The 15911-nt window shown below is 60.4% G+C and overlaps 4 protein-coding genes across 5 annotated transcripts; 2 read left to right on the top strand and 2 right to left on the bottom strand.

The window, feature by feature from the left end:
• Positions 1-250: 250 nt before the first annotated feature.
• SDRG_06564 (hypothetical protein) lies at positions 251-1629 on the top strand. The gene is made up of 9 exons (XM_008612346.1): positions 251-320; positions 365-471; positions 524-593; positions 641-807; positions 861-966; positions 1010-1227; positions 1277-1379; positions 1431-1462; positions 1506-1629. Exons 1-9 carry the CDS (start codon positions 264-266, stop codon positions 1594-1596), a joined length of 951 nt encoding a protein of 316 aa, XP_008610568.1. The 5' UTR covers positions 251-263; the 3' UTR covers positions 1597-1629.
• On the bottom strand, positions 1555-2922 carry SDRG_06563 (ribose-phosphate pyrophosphokinase). The gene has a single exon (XM_008612345.1). It carries the CDS (start codon positions 2873-2875, stop codon positions 1754-1756), a length of 1122 nt encoding a protein of 373 aa, XP_008610567.1. The 5' UTR covers positions 2876-2922; the 3' UTR covers positions 1555-1753.
• Positions 2923-3601: 679 nt separating this feature from the next.
• Positions 3602-4476, top strand: SDRG_06562 (hypothetical protein; the record flags this gene model as incomplete). The annotated part of the gene is made up of 7 exons (XM_008612344.1): positions 3602-3630; positions 3679-3727; positions 3779-3884; positions 3935-4143; positions 4195-4251; positions 4297-4371; positions 4426-4476. 7 exons carry the CDS (start codon positions 3602-3604, stop codon positions 4474-4476), a joined length of 576 nt encoding a protein of 191 aa, XP_008610566.1.
• Positions 4462-15321, bottom strand: SDRG_06561. Of its 2 annotated transcripts, XM_008612342.1 has the most exons (18): positions 15298-15321; positions 14849-15245; positions 14755-14795; positions 14549-14709; positions 12111-14498; positions 11124-11943; positions 10616-11076; positions 9887-10574; positions 9727-9840; positions 9513-9672; positions 9149-9465; positions 8922-9098; positions 8495-8875; positions 8110-8456; positions 7835-8068; positions 6267-7781; positions 4834-6219; positions 4462-4787 (listed from the first exon to the last, which is right to left on the bottom strand). In XM_008612342.1, exons 2-18 carry the CDS (start codon positions 15195-15197, stop codon positions 4478-4480), a joined length of 9849 nt encoding a protein of 3282 aa, XP_008610564.1. In that variant the 5' UTR covers positions 15198-15245; positions 15298-15321; the 3' UTR covers positions 4462-4477. The 2 variants fall into 2 exon arrangements, with proteins under 2 accessions (XP_008610564.1, XP_008610565.1); XM_008612343.1 differs by lacking the exons at positions 12111-14498; positions 14549-14709; positions 14755-14795; positions 14849-15245; positions 15298-15321 and adding an exon at positions 11997-12073 and having other exon boundaries at positions 4478-4787.
• Positions 15322-15911: the final 590 nt, after the last annotated feature.

Raw genomic sequence — 15911 nt, 5'->3', positions numbered from 1 at the left:
CTTGTGCTGGACTTTTAAACGGGACGCGTTGACGTCCCACCCATACACTATATAACATATCTAGAATAGTGTCACGTGCCAGACCCGAAACCGGGCAGCGCGTCAACGCGATGCAAAGCCGACCATGGACAAAATGGACATCTCTCATGTCAATAGCACCGTGGCGGTGCACGGTCGCGGGCTGTCCACAAACAGCAGCTCTAAGTTAAACACTATTTCCGTTGGCTGCCAATACAAAAGCGCTTGTGGCCGGCTGCATCCGGATGGCGTCAGTTTCCCCGAGCTTCCGCGTCGCGATGGGCCTTTGGGAGGATGTGCGGGTACGTCGGCGACGACGGTGGCGGCTGCGTGACGCATGGCGTAGGCGCCAGTGACGCTGGCCATTGCGGCCTTGATCCCTCTTCTGTGGCTCCTCGGCGCGCTGCTGACGCCAACCAACCAGCACGGTGTCTTTGCGCTCTCGATCGCGAGGTATTCCAGTACCCACTTGAGCTCTCTTCGCTCATGCTACCGCCGTGTCCAGCGTCATCTTAGAGCACATTCGCCCATGGGCCTACTTGACGGCGCCCTTTTACCACCAGTATCTGTGGGAGGTACGACCAACTTCATCGCCGAACGACGTGCGAGCAGGACGTACTAGGTCGTGTGCATCGTGCCTCTGACGGTCCTCTTGGGCGTCCGCGTCGAGAAGCACTTGGGGTCGCTTGCGATGGCGCGCCTCATGCTCTTCGTCGGCGTCGTCTCGACCGGCCTCCTCTTTTGCGATATGTTTGCGCTGTACATTGTCTTCCGCAACCCGTTCTTCCTGTACTACCGCGCTTGCGATATGGCGTGGCGCTCAGTGTCAAACTATGGCGTAGACGCACCGGGGTCTCTGGCTTCACGGGCGGCCTCGTCGCGCTCCTCGTCGCGCTCGCGCATGAGAACCCAAACCAAACGCTCTACATCCCCAAGCTCGCAGTCAAGGTACGCTTGCCCGTCGTGCTCTTGTTGACGTAGTTGCCGGTAGCATTACCCGCTGTTTGTGAGCCTTGTTTGCATGACATTGACGCTGGGTGCGGTCGTGACCAAGAGCGAGGTGCTCATCGTTGGCGCCGGACCGTACGCCGTCTCGGGCTTGTACTTTGGCTGGGTCTACCTCCGCTTTCTCCACAAAAATCAAGACGGCTCGGTGGGCAACACGTCGGACGCCTTTGCGCTCACAGTGCTCTTCCCGTCCTTCCTCAAGTACGTCGTACCGAGACTCGATGCCTCACTTCATTGCTTCTTGCTTTAGGTCGACTGTCGGCGCCATTGCGACCTTTTCCTACAGCGTCTGCAAGCTCATGGGGTTCTTCAAGCACCGCCATGACAGTGCGAGCAGCCTGCCGGTCGTTGCGGTACGACCTTGTCAAGGGACTATGTCCTCCTCAGCGTCTTTCACTTCGTAGCCAACGACAGACCCGATCACTGAGCGCCGAAAGTACGACGACATGGTGTCGCGTCGATGACTCACTGCTGCATAGAGCCCGTGCGATGAAGGCACTGGACGAGAAGCTCGCCAAGCTCGCCAACCCGGACGCCAAGCTCAACTTTGACGAGCAGATGACCGTGTAACCCTCGCCTCAATCGACATTGCGTCCATCTCTACCCCACCGACTTCGTTCTCTCCGCCTGCGCAACCGTGGAACGCGGAAGTACGAGCATCGAGATGGGTGGTGTCCATGCAAGAGGCGTCTATGGGTGCATATATATATGGCGGCGGCGCGCGTACTTAGTTGAACAATTGCGACACCGACTTCTTGCCGTGGATGTTGAGGATCGCCGATGCCAAGAGCGGCGCGACGTCGAGCTGCTTGATCTTCTCGTTGCCGACGCACGAGGCGGGGAGCGGCGTCGTGTTGACGACCACGACCTGCTTGAGGGCCGAGGCCTTGATGCGCTCGCTGGCCGGGCCGTTGAAGAGACCGTGCGATGCAAACGCATACACATTGCGCGCGCCGTGGTCCGCCAAGTGCTGCGCGGCCTTGCAGAGCGTGCCGGCCGTGTCGATCATGTCGTCGACGATGATGCAGTCCGAGCCGCTGACGTTGCCGACAAGGTCCATGCTGCCAACCTCGTTGGCGCGGACGCGCTGCTTGATGATCATGGCGAGGCCGACGTTCTCAATGCCTTCCTTGCCGACGAGCCACTCGCGGAACTTCTTGGCGCGGGCGACACCACCAGCGTCGGGCGAGACGACGACAGGGTTCACGAGCTCCATGTTGCCAAAGTGCGAGACACCGACGAGGCCACCATCAAGGTTGTCCACAGGGACACGCGGGCCAAAGAAACCCTGAATCTGGCCGCAATGCAAGTCGACGGCAATGACACGGTCGACGCCCATGGCCTCGAGGAGGCGAGCAACATCGGCCGCCGAGATCGGGACACGCGCCGCCATCTTGCGATCCTGGCGGGCATAGCCGTAGTACGGGATCACAGCGGTAATGCGGCGAGCCGACGCACGGCGCATCGTGCTGACCATGAGAAGGAGCTCCATCAAGTTTTCGTTGACGGGCACGCACGTGGGCTGGATAATGTAAACGTCCTTGCCACGGACGTTTTCATGGACCATGACATTCACTTCGCCGTCAGCGAAGCGCTCGACGGTGATCTTGCCGAGGTTCACGCCCACGAGCTCCGCGACCTTGCTCGCCAGCGGCGAGTTGGCATTGCCGCTGAAGATCTTGAGGCCGTTCATCTTGGGCTGCTTCTCGGGCACGATGATCGTCGACGGGACCGACGACAGCTCCGACGGGCGGTTCGAGGTCACGAGACCCATGCCGAGGCCGACGCCCATGGCGGTGACGGCGTACGGCAGATGCGGGCGGACGCTGGCGCGGAGGCGGTGGAACATGGCGGTATCTTCGGAAGTTGAGATGTGCCAGCGAACGTTGGCCCCACAGGTGCCATATGCTGGGATCCATAGAACTCTTCACCACACAATCTCCATACAAATTTCAAGTGTAGCTAGATCGTTGGTCCATACGCTGACATTCAGACCCATGTTTCATAATCTCAACGCAGACGGGTCAATTGGAGCACGATGTGGCGCATCAAACTTGACGTTTGTATGGACACCATCGACCATACGACGCTTTGAACCTCAATTGAGTTTGGACGGCCAAACGCCTCCCGATTGGCGCAAGCAAACATGGGACAAGCCGTGGACGGCGGCGCTCGAGTCTCTCGACCATAAAGAGCAAGTCCGACGCTCGCTCCATGGATGAGTGAAGCTAGCGACGCTGCCTCGTCATCCTTCGACTGCCGTATCTCCAAAGGCGATATTACTTAGCCCAAAGCAAGCTCTTTGCTCGGAGCTTGTCCCTCGCAGCTTTTGCTTCCCCTTCTGGCAAGCGATACGTGAACAAGCACCCAAAGCACATGCACCTGCGAGATGTGTCGGCAAGTTGCACTTGGGATGATGGATTCGCGCCAACCTGAAAATGAAACTCAAACGACGCCGAAACGAACAAAGGTGTCGTTATCGAGAGCGATCACGATTGGTCAAAATGGAAACGACGGGGATTGGCTGAAATTCGAGATCTTTTGTCAGATAGCGAGCGCGCGAAGGAGAGCGAGGATGACCAGCGACCCCATGACGATCAAACGGTACGCGGGCGACAGGAAGGCGACAGGAGCTCATGCACCTCCATGTAGAGCCCGAAAGGAAGTTCTCCATGCACCCACCTCTGTGGAAGACATCAAGGTACGAGCATGAGGCATCGTCAAGCGCGATCCTCATGGAGCTCATGCGCAGATCTACCTATGCTTTGGAGTACGGGAAGTCGACGGGATGCAGCAAGCGCGGCGAGAGGTCGCAGAGTATGGTGGATGGAGTCTTCTCCAGCCCCTCGCGCTCATCCGTAGCCTTCCATGTACCATGCTTCGTTCTTAGCCAAATTCTCTCAAGCAGCCAGTACTTCCTTCGCCTCAAGTCCCTCGACCAAGGAGCTCAAAGATATGGTCCTGCCCCATGTGATCCCTCTGGACGACGACTTGCCGCCCAAGCAATTGCCTCACGAGCGCTCAGTGTGCTCGGACGAGGCTTGTCTTCACGAGCGCTCATGCACCAAGCTTGTATCGGAGCTGCGAAAGAAAGAGGCGCAGATACAATCCCTCAAGGTGAAGTAGACTCGATGTATCGTAGAGGATAATGCGGACTCTTGTGCGTAGAATAGCATGAAGGAGCTCCAAGCTCGGTACCAACGCGATACGAAGCAGCTCCAACACGTGGGAATCGCAATACCCTCTTTGCGAAAGCCCACACCATATTAGACCATGGCCACCGTGACGACGCACGCACATGCAAGCGACAAGCTGCGCGCTAAGCAGTCCCGCGTACTCAAAGCCGTTTGCTATATATCCTTCTATATCCCACGCACTACAACTAATGGTTTGTCCTAGTCGCTTCAAAAGGCGTCGGCCAATTTGAGCTACTACCTCAACCAAAGCTGAATTATGGGCAAAGAGGTTGCCCAAAATCATCGTCGTCGATGCGTATCCGCGTGGAAAACTGCTCGCCGAGAAGAACGTCGCCGCCGGGCAGGTTGAGGTGGAACGCAACGTACGACTCGCCTTCTGTGTAGCAGTTGTCATTCATGATGGGCACGGGAATCGCGATTGAGGTGACACCGGCAGCGAACGTCACTTCGCCAGACGTTTGCTGGTACTTGCCACACTGCTCTCGGCTTGGTATCAGCATGCGCAAGCACTGTGCGAAACGAAGCGCGTCGACGCCCAGGGCATCCAAGTCGCTCGTTGCATACCTACGCACATTATCATGAGAGCTGTCGCGCAGCTATCGTCGCAAACTCGATCGTGAGTGGCGCCGTCGAGTTCCCGGCACGCAGCAGCATGACGATGGCGTGTCCGTTGACGTCGTTTTCCTTGACGCTGACTTCATTGGCCGCGACCGATACTTGCAGAAACTGCGAGTTGAAGATGTATCCGAGCCCGATATTGTTGACGGCAGCGGCGCCGGGACTCCCGACGGCGACATGGCCGCTCGTGATCGACACGGCGTACCCAAATTGGGCGCCCGCGGCTTTGTTGACCGCTTGGAGCTTGGCTGTTTCCCGACCTGGCCAACGTGGTGGTAAGAGCACATTGCCCAGGGCGTCGCGCTCAGCAGGGACACGGGAGTACACGTAGATAGAGCCGGTCGCAGACCCGTCGACAATCGAGTTGTTGAGGTTGACACCGGCTTGACCTTGCGCGCCGACGACAGCGGTGCCGTTGACGTCATCGATGCTGACGCTGAAACCAAACATGTCGTGGTCGCGCTTATCACTTGCAACGAGCCGCGCCTGGAGCATCCATGCGCACTGCAGCTTGGGGACACCGCTGCAGACGCCATATACATTCGAGGACGTGCTTTGATAAAACACATAGGCGACGCCCGCCAGTTCCGTGGTCGCTTGCTCGATTGGCCAGTCGAAATTGAACGCATCGACGTTGATGTGACCCCAGAAAGCGCTCTCGGAGGCGTCGACGATGCGGATTTGCGCCGTGCGGTTCATGTACGGCGCCACGTTCCAGGTCACCGAGTGCAAACGCTCCGAGCAGCGTCCTGTGTTCTTTTGCACCGAGACGCCGTCAATGAGTAGCTCGACGTAAATGGTTCGGAGGGTACAGCCCCCGCCAATGCGAAACCGGATTCGACTACCGCGAACCGAGAACGGCTGTGACGTAAGGGTGCCTTGGGGACCGTCGCCTTGTGCCGTGCCTGCGATGGCGGCGCCCGGTACCGCGTTTTGGCTCGCAGTGCAGTCACCGTTCAAGAAGCCACACGAGAAAGGTGTCGGGTTCTGGCTCTGTCCAGCGCCTGGACGCGCTTCGTACGTGCCAACCCAGTACCGACCTTCAAAACCAATGACGCCGAGACCTTGGCGCTGCACCCGACTCGAGGGCCCGGGGGAGCGAGCGCGGACGTTTTCGCCAAACGTCGGCTGCTGTAGAAACGCAGTACCCGTCTGCACCCAGCCTGTGAGATCCCCCGTCTCGAAATTCCAAGTCGTCGTAACGAGTGCCGACGAGCCGAAGGCGCCAACAATGATCGAGTCGCCATCAATGTCGACGTCAGACCCAAACCGGTCGGCATGATTGCCGTCGGCGGCCGTGAGCTGCTGGTGGAAGGTCCATGTCCCGAGTGGCGCAATGTTGGCAACAGAGATCTGGCCGGCGGGGTTGGCAGCATACCTATCACCACGATGGTGAGACTCCCTGCTTCACACGCATGTAGGTACCCGCTGTTGAGTGCTGCACACAAAAGACACCCGTGCCCATGCCACGCCGCGAGAAAGGTGGGTACGGTCGTGACTTCTGACAGAATGGTCACAGTCCACGTAAAGCCCTTGACGATGCTGCCCGTCCGCACAACTTGCACTTTTGGCAGTAGTTGCTCGAGCGCGATCGTCAAGTCGAGAGCGGTAATTTCGTAGCTGAGGAGCACCGTCGACGCACCACCGATGGACAAGACAAAATGGCCGGCATTCAACGGCATATCAGCGCGCAGCGTGACTTGCTGCACTTGCGCTGGAAGGTAGTAGACGTATACAGCGCCGGTGCCCAGGTAGGCCGTGTCGTCGATCCGCGTTGGACCGTATTTGGCCAAAGGCGCGCCAACGACAAGCGTCCGCGGTGCGAGCGCCACCGACGTGCCAAGCCCGAATTCATGGACCACATTCTGCAGATACACAACGTCGCTGGCGTAGTCGGAGGCGCGCAACACGATGGCCGGCTGCCACAGAGTGGCCGTGAAGGTGTACAGGAACGCGCATTCGAGACCGGCGGCCCCCACGACAATGTGATAACCGTGGATCGCTACAGCGTTGGCGGCCGCATACTTGGCGTTCCCCGAGACCGCCGTAGGCTCGCGAAGCTGCGTCTCGAGCGACCACGTGCCGAGCACAGCGTTGCGCGTATAGACAAACGCAGCCGGCGACGGGCCACTCGGCGCGCCCACGACGAGGCGGGTCGTGCCATACGCGGCATCGATCGCCAACGACGTGCCAAAGGCCAGTCCCTCGCTGCACGTCGGCGGTCGCAACGTTGTTTCGAGTGCCCAGATGCCGCTCGTCGCGCGGTAGACAAGGACGGCCCCGCACACCGTTTGGCTTGTTGGATCCACTTGCGACGGTGCGCCGAGCGCTGCCAAATTGCCGCTTTCGAGGAGCGCGATGGCGGCCCCGAGCCGCGACGGCGCACTGCCCGACAACATGGCTGTGTACGAGGTGGTGCCAAAGCCGCCGTCTCCGTTGTCGAGGATTGTGATCTGCGACCAAAATTGGCTCGGGTAGCTGGGCCACATGCCGGGCACGCTCAGACGCACGTTGATGGTCTCGTCGGGCAACTCAAAGACCATATCGTCATTCGTCTGGACGACAATGGATGCCGACACGTTGTTTTCTGGAAACAGCAGCGCGGCATTCGTCGGCGTGTAGTCCGAAAGCCCCTGGTAGTCAAACTGCGCGTCGACCCAGCGCGACCGCGTCTCGGGGCTGCCGTAGAACTGGGCGCGGCTGTTGGCGGTGCCAACCCACGAACGCCGCAGGTAGCGTCCGGACGGCACCTGCGGGTACGGCTCGGGGCCAATCACATTCGGATAGTACGCTGCGCCTGGCGTCGTGGCTGTCACGTCGAGCATGGCGAGCTGCTGGAACGGTCCGATGTACTTGCGCTTTCTCGACGGCACTGCGTTGGTGCCTGCCAGATCTGAGACCGCGTCGCCCGTGTCCACGTTGATGTATCGCGCCGTGGTGCTACGACAGGGGAGACTTGAGTGAGGCAGATCACTCCGAAAACGTATAAATACGTCGTTGTCAGCTTGCACGCGAGGCCAGCCGGTCCGCAGCGCTGGATCGGCACCGACACTGACGCGCCTTCGAGGACGCTGTACGACGGCGATGAAAGAGCAAAGTCGAGGAACCCCATGTCAAAGATGTAGCCTGCGCCGCTGTTGACATGGGAGAAGCGCGTGTCGGCGTTCGGCGCGCCAACGATCGCGTTGACGCCTGTCCTTGCCATGGCCACCGCGTCACCAAAAAAGCTACACGACAGTCGCGGACGATGCTAACTCGCCAGACGCACCTGAAAAACTGCTTGTGGGTCGGACGCAGCGTCGCTTGCTCTGTCCACGAGGCGCCCGACCGTGCAAAGACGTAGACGTCACTGCGCACAATGGGTGGGACAGCCACCAAAACTGACGCCGCGATACGAACGTCATTGCCCACGAGCTTGGACCCGTCGACGCGAAGCTTGTGCACGTTGCCCGTGGCGCCCGCGAACGTTATGTACCACGTACACCCGCCGTTTGCATCAGGTCCGAGCCGTTGAACGACCAGCGCACCCGTCTGTAGCGACGCCTCCAGCGCTGTTTGAAGCGCGACGGCGCTCACGTCAAATGGAATCGGTGGTGAGTATCTAGCGACACGTGCCTCAATATCATTGACACAGAGACGAGCGCGTATTACACGTAGTCGGTGGCGTGGCCTCGGCGGTACTGGTGGTACCCGACACGAAAGGTGCTGCCGGCCTGAATCGGAGTCGCCGCCGACGTTGTAATGGTTTGGACGGCCTTGCGCACCGTGCGCGGTATGCTGGAGCCATACTTGGCGTTGGCGCCGACTAGAAGAACGTTCTGCGCGACGGCAACACTGTGGCCAAACCCATCGTTGGCGCGCGCGTTCGACGCCGACACTTTTTGCTGCAGCGTAAAGTACACGTCCGGTAGCGTGTAGACGTAGACGGCACCCATCGCGCTCGTCTGCGTCTCGCTGCCCACGGCAAGCGTCGACGTGGCCATGTCGAGGTCCAGTGCGCTCCCAAAGCGATCGCCAAGTTGCAAGTCGGCCGCCTACCACGACGCATTCGACTCGCTTCAGCGCAAAAGACATGTGTACTTGAATTTGTTGGTGAACGACGAACACGCCGTTGACTCGGACATAGATAAAGACCGCGCCGAGGCCTCCATCGTAGCCAGGTGCGCCGACAACAATCTTCGAGCCGGAAACCGCGACGGAATCCCCAAACCGGTCGCCTTTCGCACCAGCATACGGCGCACTCGTGAGAATTTGAATCTACGAGAACGTTGCTTTGTCCAACAAGAGAAGGCAGAGACGATGGCTACCTGGTTCCACGCGACGCCGTCGTACTCGTAGATGTAGACTTCGCCGATCGAGCTGCTGGCGCCCGGCGCGCCCACGACCGCCAGCGTTGTTTCGATGCTGGCACTTGCCCCCAGCTCGCTCGCACTTGCACCCGATGCGCTTGATGGTGTGAATTTGGCTGTTTGGGTCCACGCACCCGTGGGGCCCAAAGCAAAGAAGTAGGCGCCGCCACACGTCACGCCTTTTGCTCTGGCGCCGTCAAGTCGGAAAGAGCCCACGATGGTCTCGAGCACGGTCACCGTCCCCGGCCCTCCGCCGTTGGTCAGCTGGGTACCGTCTACGCCTCATGTATCACCAAAGGTCGAGCGTAAGCGTCATACGCACCTGCGACCAGGTTGGGTACATTGCCACTCGCGTCACTTAAGTCGGGCGTTGAGAAGGTGATAGCAACGCCAGCGCCATTGCACAGTGTCGTGTACGGGGCCACACTAAGAAGGGATTCGGGTACGTTGAGAAGCGCGGCCAGCGTTGCTTGGAGCGTCGCCTATACCATGTGCATACTCAGTACTATAGTGAAACGATTCAAAGGGAAGCAGACTGCTGGTGTGGCAAACGAGATGGGCGCGGACGGTATCCCCAAGAACGATAGGGTAAAGGCCCCACCGTCGGCCGTGCACACCAGTGTCTGCACCTCTTTGCGGCCTCGATCCACCTACACCACGTGCGCTTTGGCTCGTGTTAAGGGCACTGGCACGTACTGCATACGGCGCGCCAATGACGATGTGGGTGCCAGCCATGTTGACGGCGACGCTCGCCCCAAACTGGTCGCCCAGCTGCGTGTCGTCGCCGACCAAGACGCTCGTCGCGACCCAGTGCTGGTTCTTGGGCACGAAAACGGTGGCAGAGCCCGCATTTTGCCCTGGGACATTGCCGTACGCGACAGCAGAGCTCGCCGACGGGTTGACGCCGGCATATTCGACAAGGATGGTTGCGCTGGAGCCCACGAGGAGCGGTGACCCGTTGAGTTGCGTCGTGGGCACCAAAGGCGGCAGCGTACCGAGGCTGTTGAGCACGAGCCCGTACGTCGTCATGAGGTTGACCTTTAGAAACGTGATGGTCCACGCATAGCCACCGAATGCGTTTGGCCCGGATCGCGCAACGCTGACGGCCGAGACCACCGGCAGCGTCAAGAGCGCCGTCTCCATCGCAGCTGTCGACGCCGTGACTGCAATGTTGGGTGTCGCGTACCCGCCGAGGCTTAGCTGGAAGCTGCCTGAGAGCGGTGCATAACCTTCACGCACGGTGCGCACGGCAAGAAGAGCTTGGTTGCCGGCCAGAAGCACCGGTGCAGGTTGGAGTGGGTTAGGGTTGAAGAGCGACGCCGTCGCATCAAATGTGATGCTCCACGTATAACCAGATTGTGGCGTGGGCGCCGACCGGGCGACACTAGATCTGATTTGAATGACGTCGATTTGAAGTCTGCGTACCTGAGAATGGGCAGATTCAGATCCGCAAACAGTCGCGTGGCCAGCGTTGGTGCGTCAATGTCGACAGCCAAGTTTTGTGTCACTAAACTGCCGTAGCGGAGGGCGAACGAGCCCGACACGACCGCTGGTGGCACGAGAACGGTGGCCAAAGCACCTCCGCGCCCGTCGCCGACCGTGGCGCCGGCGCCCGAGAGAAAGTTGCGTGCGAATAGCGTCGGGATGTCGCCCGGTACGCGAAAGGTTATCGTCCACGCAAACGCATTCCAGCAGCCGCAAAACGTATTGGGCGACCGTGTGACGTCAATCGACCCGAGGGGGTATCCAAAGTCGAGCTCGAGGGCGACCTTGAGCTGCGTCGCGTCATAGTCACTTGCGATGCGGCGCGACGGCCCCACGGCACCCAGCAACAGTGAAAAATACCCGCCGACAGTCTCGCCAGGCGCCGCGCTTGTCGTCAACACCTAGTTTGTGTTTTTGGGACCGTAGCCATAAACTTAGAAGCAATTACCTGGACTGCATCGCGGTGAGTGCAGGACGTCATAACGTACTGGACTTCGTTGACGAACGCGGTCGCACTGCCGGTGGCGGTGACGACTTGAACGTTGTATTCGGCGACCTTGGCGCCGGGTGAACCGACAACAGCAACGCTACTGGTGACCGCGACGCTGGCGCCGGTGCGGTCGTCCCGATTCAGTACACTCAGCGGAGCATTGCGCACTTCGTAGACCGCCGAGTACGACACCTCAATCATCGTCTTCGTGACAACCCCCGTGCTGGACGCAAAGAAGAGCTGGTAGCTTCGGCCAATGGTGCTAATGCCGAGCTCGAGAAACGAGGCGATGCCAGCGACCGCCTGGAAGACGCGACCGCCAAAGAGGGTGCCGCCCGGTGGATTGAGATGCACATTTACGGGCTGCGTTGCAACGGACGCCGGTAGCGTCGGCGCCGTGAGGATACTACCCCCGTTGAGCTGCAGCGCTTGCGTGTCGGCATAGTCGAGAGCGTCACTGCGATCACCTGTTTGCACTGTGTATCGGAAGACAAGCGTCGGGCTGGCGCCGGCCGGCGCCACAAGGAACGCTTGACGCTGCGAGGGCCCCGACGCCATGCGCAAGAACGGCGACCCAGACGTCGTGACGGCGGCGCTGAACGTAACTTGCACGTCTACGGCGCTCCCGACGACGTACGTGGCATTGGGCGACAGAAAAGATATGTCGGTAATGTACGGCGTCGTCCCGCGGATCTGAGCGTTGCTATTCGCACTCAACGAGCCCGCAGCACCGGGCAGCGGCAGTAAGCAGTTGGCCGGGACCGTAGGAACCGTTGCCCTATACAGTGTCGCATGTGAAATGAGCGCGTCTTGTTGATGAAAGATGCTTGCATGAAGCGGATGGTCGCGCCGGGTGGGCAGTAGAGCGATTTGGAGTCGAGGTAGCTCAAGTCCGCCGACACATCGTCTCGCCCAATGGTATAGCGAAACACTAGTATTGTGGACGCGGTACCCGAGACGTAGATGGCGCGACGGTCGTAGCGACCGAGGTCCAAGAGCAACACGGGGATGCCCGTCACGGCGACCGTCTCGGTAAACGTCACCTGAATCTGTATGACGTCACCGACATAGTACGCCCCGTTGGGTGTCACCGCAGCAACGTCCGTCACAAGTGGCGTCCGAGACGTGTCGACCACGAGGTTGAGACCGAGGTTGGCCACGGGTGGCAGTGCCAGGTTCATCGGTGTCGTCGGCGTCGTCGCCAACCGGAGGATGCTGCCTCGGTTGTAGTTGAGCGTCAAGGCCGACGTACTCGTGTATCGCAAGGCGGGTGTCATGTCGCCCGCCATCACAGTATACTCAAACAGCAGTTGCGTGCGGTCTCCAGTGTTGTACCCTGCGAAATAGGCGGCACGGCCGGTATTGAGAAGCAACGTCGGAACGCCGTGCGGCAGCGCCGTCGGTGACGTCTGAACGTCCACGGGCTTGCTTGCGACGACGAGGATCTGAACGACGTCGCCGACGACGAACGTTCCACGGTTGATCAACGGCGCCGGCGTCAGCGCCGACACCGAGACCACAACTGGTGCGGCGGTACTGATCGCAATGTTGGCGGGCTGCAAACTCAAGCCCGTGCAGTCCCTGTTGACAGCGACGTTGTTGGCGTTCAGAAGGCTGCAAGGTCCACCGGCCGTGCACGACAGTGGCGACACCGAGCCAATACCGAGGCTCGCGGTCGCATCCGGCGGCTGTACCGTGTAGAGGAACACCAAGGTCGAGGTCCCCGACCCCGTCGCGTACGTCACGCTGCGGGTGTTGAGCGCCAACTGCATGCTTCCCGTGACAAAGACACTGTCTGAGAACACCACAGAGATCGCAAAAACGTGGTTCTCGCCGTACTCGCCCGCGATTTGGTCGGCCGAGATGGACACGACGCTTGTCACGTGACCGAGTGCCGGGTCCAGTGCAATGGGTCCGTTCGTAATCGACGCCGGCCAGGGCAGCGACAACTGGGCGGCGAGCATGGGCGACGACGACCGTTGTCGAATCGTAGCCCCGTGCAGCGCAATGACGGCCCACGGCACGTAGCTCAGCGCCGGCGTCGCGTCGCCCAGCGCCACCGTGTACGCAAAGACGAGTGTCGACGTGCCAGAGCCAGACGCATACGTGGCAGTGCCTCCGTTGCTGAGGGCAATCGACGGAGTACCATCGGCGACGACGACGGGGAATGAAAAAGTAATGGAAAGCGCAATCGTGGCACCACGGACGTACGTAGACGGTGTCGCCGGCCACGCAACGGTCGTGACGACGGGCGCGACACCGTGGAGGGTCAAACTCGCTGTGGCACCTAAGTTCCGGCCGTTGCCTGTCGCCGCCGAGAGGTCTACGTTGCACGCAAGCAGCGCTGTGCCGGCGGTCACGTGCCGAACGAGATCGCCGCCGTTGCGCACGAGTGCCGTAGACGACGCATAGTCGAGCGTCGGGACATTATCCTCTGGCTGAACAATGTACTTGAACGAGAGAACGGTCGAGCCGCTTCCCGAGACGTACGACGCATACCGCATCGTGTTGAGCAAGAGAAGGGGGATTCCCGAGACGTCGACGGGCGCTGTAAAGGTCACTTGGAGTACAATGGGGTCCCCGGCTGCGTAGACGCCGTTGGCTGTCGTGGACGTGACACCGACGGTCGGGTCGACGATCGGGGCAGCCGACGAGAGAGCAAGGGCACACTGCATAGGAAGCCGCATCGCTGCTGCATTTGGGAAAAGTAAAGTGGCATCTTGCGTGAGGACCGTGCCCGCGCGCCGCACAATCGCCCCGTTTGCGCTGAGCGACATCGTCACGTCCAGTGCCGCCGTGCTGTCGGCGAGGCCCACAGTATACTCAAACACCAAGCCCGCCGTGTTGTTGCCGCTCACAAAGCCAGCCGTCCCACCCGTGTTGAGAGTCAGGTAGGGCACCTGGGTGCCGTGGACGGCGACGGGCGACGAAAAAGTCACGAGCAGCTGGAGCGTCTGCCCTGGACCGTACGTACCGGCCACGGTCGGCGGCGCGCACCCGACCGAGACGATCACCGGAGCGGTTGTGTCAACCGATACGACCGGGTGCAATCCCGCTGCGGGCAGAGTGAGCGTCGGTGAGACGCCAATGCGGTCTTGCAGCGTCGCGCCGGGACTTACCACCAGCGCGGAGGTGGACGCGTAGTTGAGTGCGGCGCTGGTGTCGCCGACTGCAATGACATACCGGAACGTAAGCGTGGTCGACCACGTGAGGAGCGTGTCGCACGTTGCGACGGCGCCGAGTCCACTGTTGAGCTGCAAGACAATATTGCCTCTGGCTTGGACCTGCTGGGAAAAGGTGACGTTGAGAAGGAGCACCGTACCGACGCCATGCCTACGTCACATCAATGATCAGAGTCCTTCTCGACGACCCAAGGCGCGCACGGTGCTGAAAATGGTGACGGCAAAAGCCCCACGTCCGTGATGGCGGCCACCGGGCAATTCGCTGTCGAGACCACGAGCGTGCTGTACACGGCGAGGCTGGGGACCATCGAGACGGATACAAGCGCGGCATTTTCACTGGTAAGCGTGTTGTTGCCGCGGTCCTAACGAAGCATCATCACCCTACTTCTGCGAACGCAACGATCAACCTTGAGGGCAATGACTGGCTGCTCTGTAAACGGCTGCCCATCTACGGACGACGTGAGAGCTTACTCGTCGCCGCTGCTATAGGCAAGCACCCACCCGCGAGCGCATAGATGGTGGGCGACTGCACGACCTGCAGCGAGAAGAGTGCGCCGATGTACACGGGAAAGGACGGTCCAAGGACGAAAAGACCGGTTTCATTGTACGTGTCGTACGTGAAATTGTGGGAAATCACGGCAAAACGCAGCACGTAGCCAGGACCGGCAGCGTCGATGCGCAGGTTCTTGAAGCTTGCGACCCCGCGATCGACACTCGCATTGGTCTCAATCGCCGGGTACAAGCGGCCGCCGGACGGGTTGGCGTAAATCGAAGCGGTCACAAGCATCTTGGGCTCGGTCGAAAGGATGTTCCCGCCCGCGTCGAGCAGCTGCAGCGTGGGCTGGACCATAAACGCTTGGCCGCCAAACGCCGACAAGGGGTGCGCTAGGATCGCCAACTACCAAAGGAGATGCGATTTCACTGCGTTTTGATACAAAAGAGTAGTATACCCGCGCGGGTGGCCCCGTTGCGACTACAAATGGGCGACTCGTGAGCGAGCGTCCGCCCGGCAAGAGCAGCGTCGCGTCGCACGTAAAGTGGAGCGTGTACGGACCGCCCGCCTTGTCAATCTGGAGATTCTGGAAGGCAGCGACGCCCTCCGAGAAGATCGCGATCTGCGCACTTGGCGGCGTGAGGATGCCACCGACGGGGTTACTTCCTATCGCGACGGAGACCGTCCCCGTATTCACGCTGTAGACGACGTTGCCGCCTTTGTCGACGATCGAAACAACAGGCTGCGGCGCAAAAGGCGACCCGCCGGTCGTCGCGCCCAAGGCCGTTGATAACGCGATCGTATGCGGAAGTCCGAGGAGGATGTCGAAGGGATGCGACGTCGTTTGCACGCCAAACGAGAGCGAGACAAACGTGAGCGTGTACCCGGACGCAACCCAGTCGATCGAGAGACCGGTGCACGTGATGACGCCGCCAACGATCGGGAAGGCGAGGCCGGACGCGCCAGAGAGATGCGCGTAGAGGCGCGGGTTGGTGCTAATGTACACCGAGACAAAGCCGCTGTTGACGTGGCGCAGGACGGTCCCGGCGCCGTCTTGGAGCTGCAAGGTCG

Source organism: Saprolegnia diclina (assembly GCF_000281045.1).
Source record: "Saprolegnia diclina VS20 unplaced genomic scaffold supercont1.18, whole genome shotgun sequence".
NCBI lineage: Eukaryota > Oomycota > Saprolegniomycetes > Saprolegniales > Saprolegniaceae > Saprolegnia > Saprolegnia diclina.
Note: the sequence above shows the minus strand (reverse complement) of the source record. Positions and strands in the feature narration are given on the sequence as shown.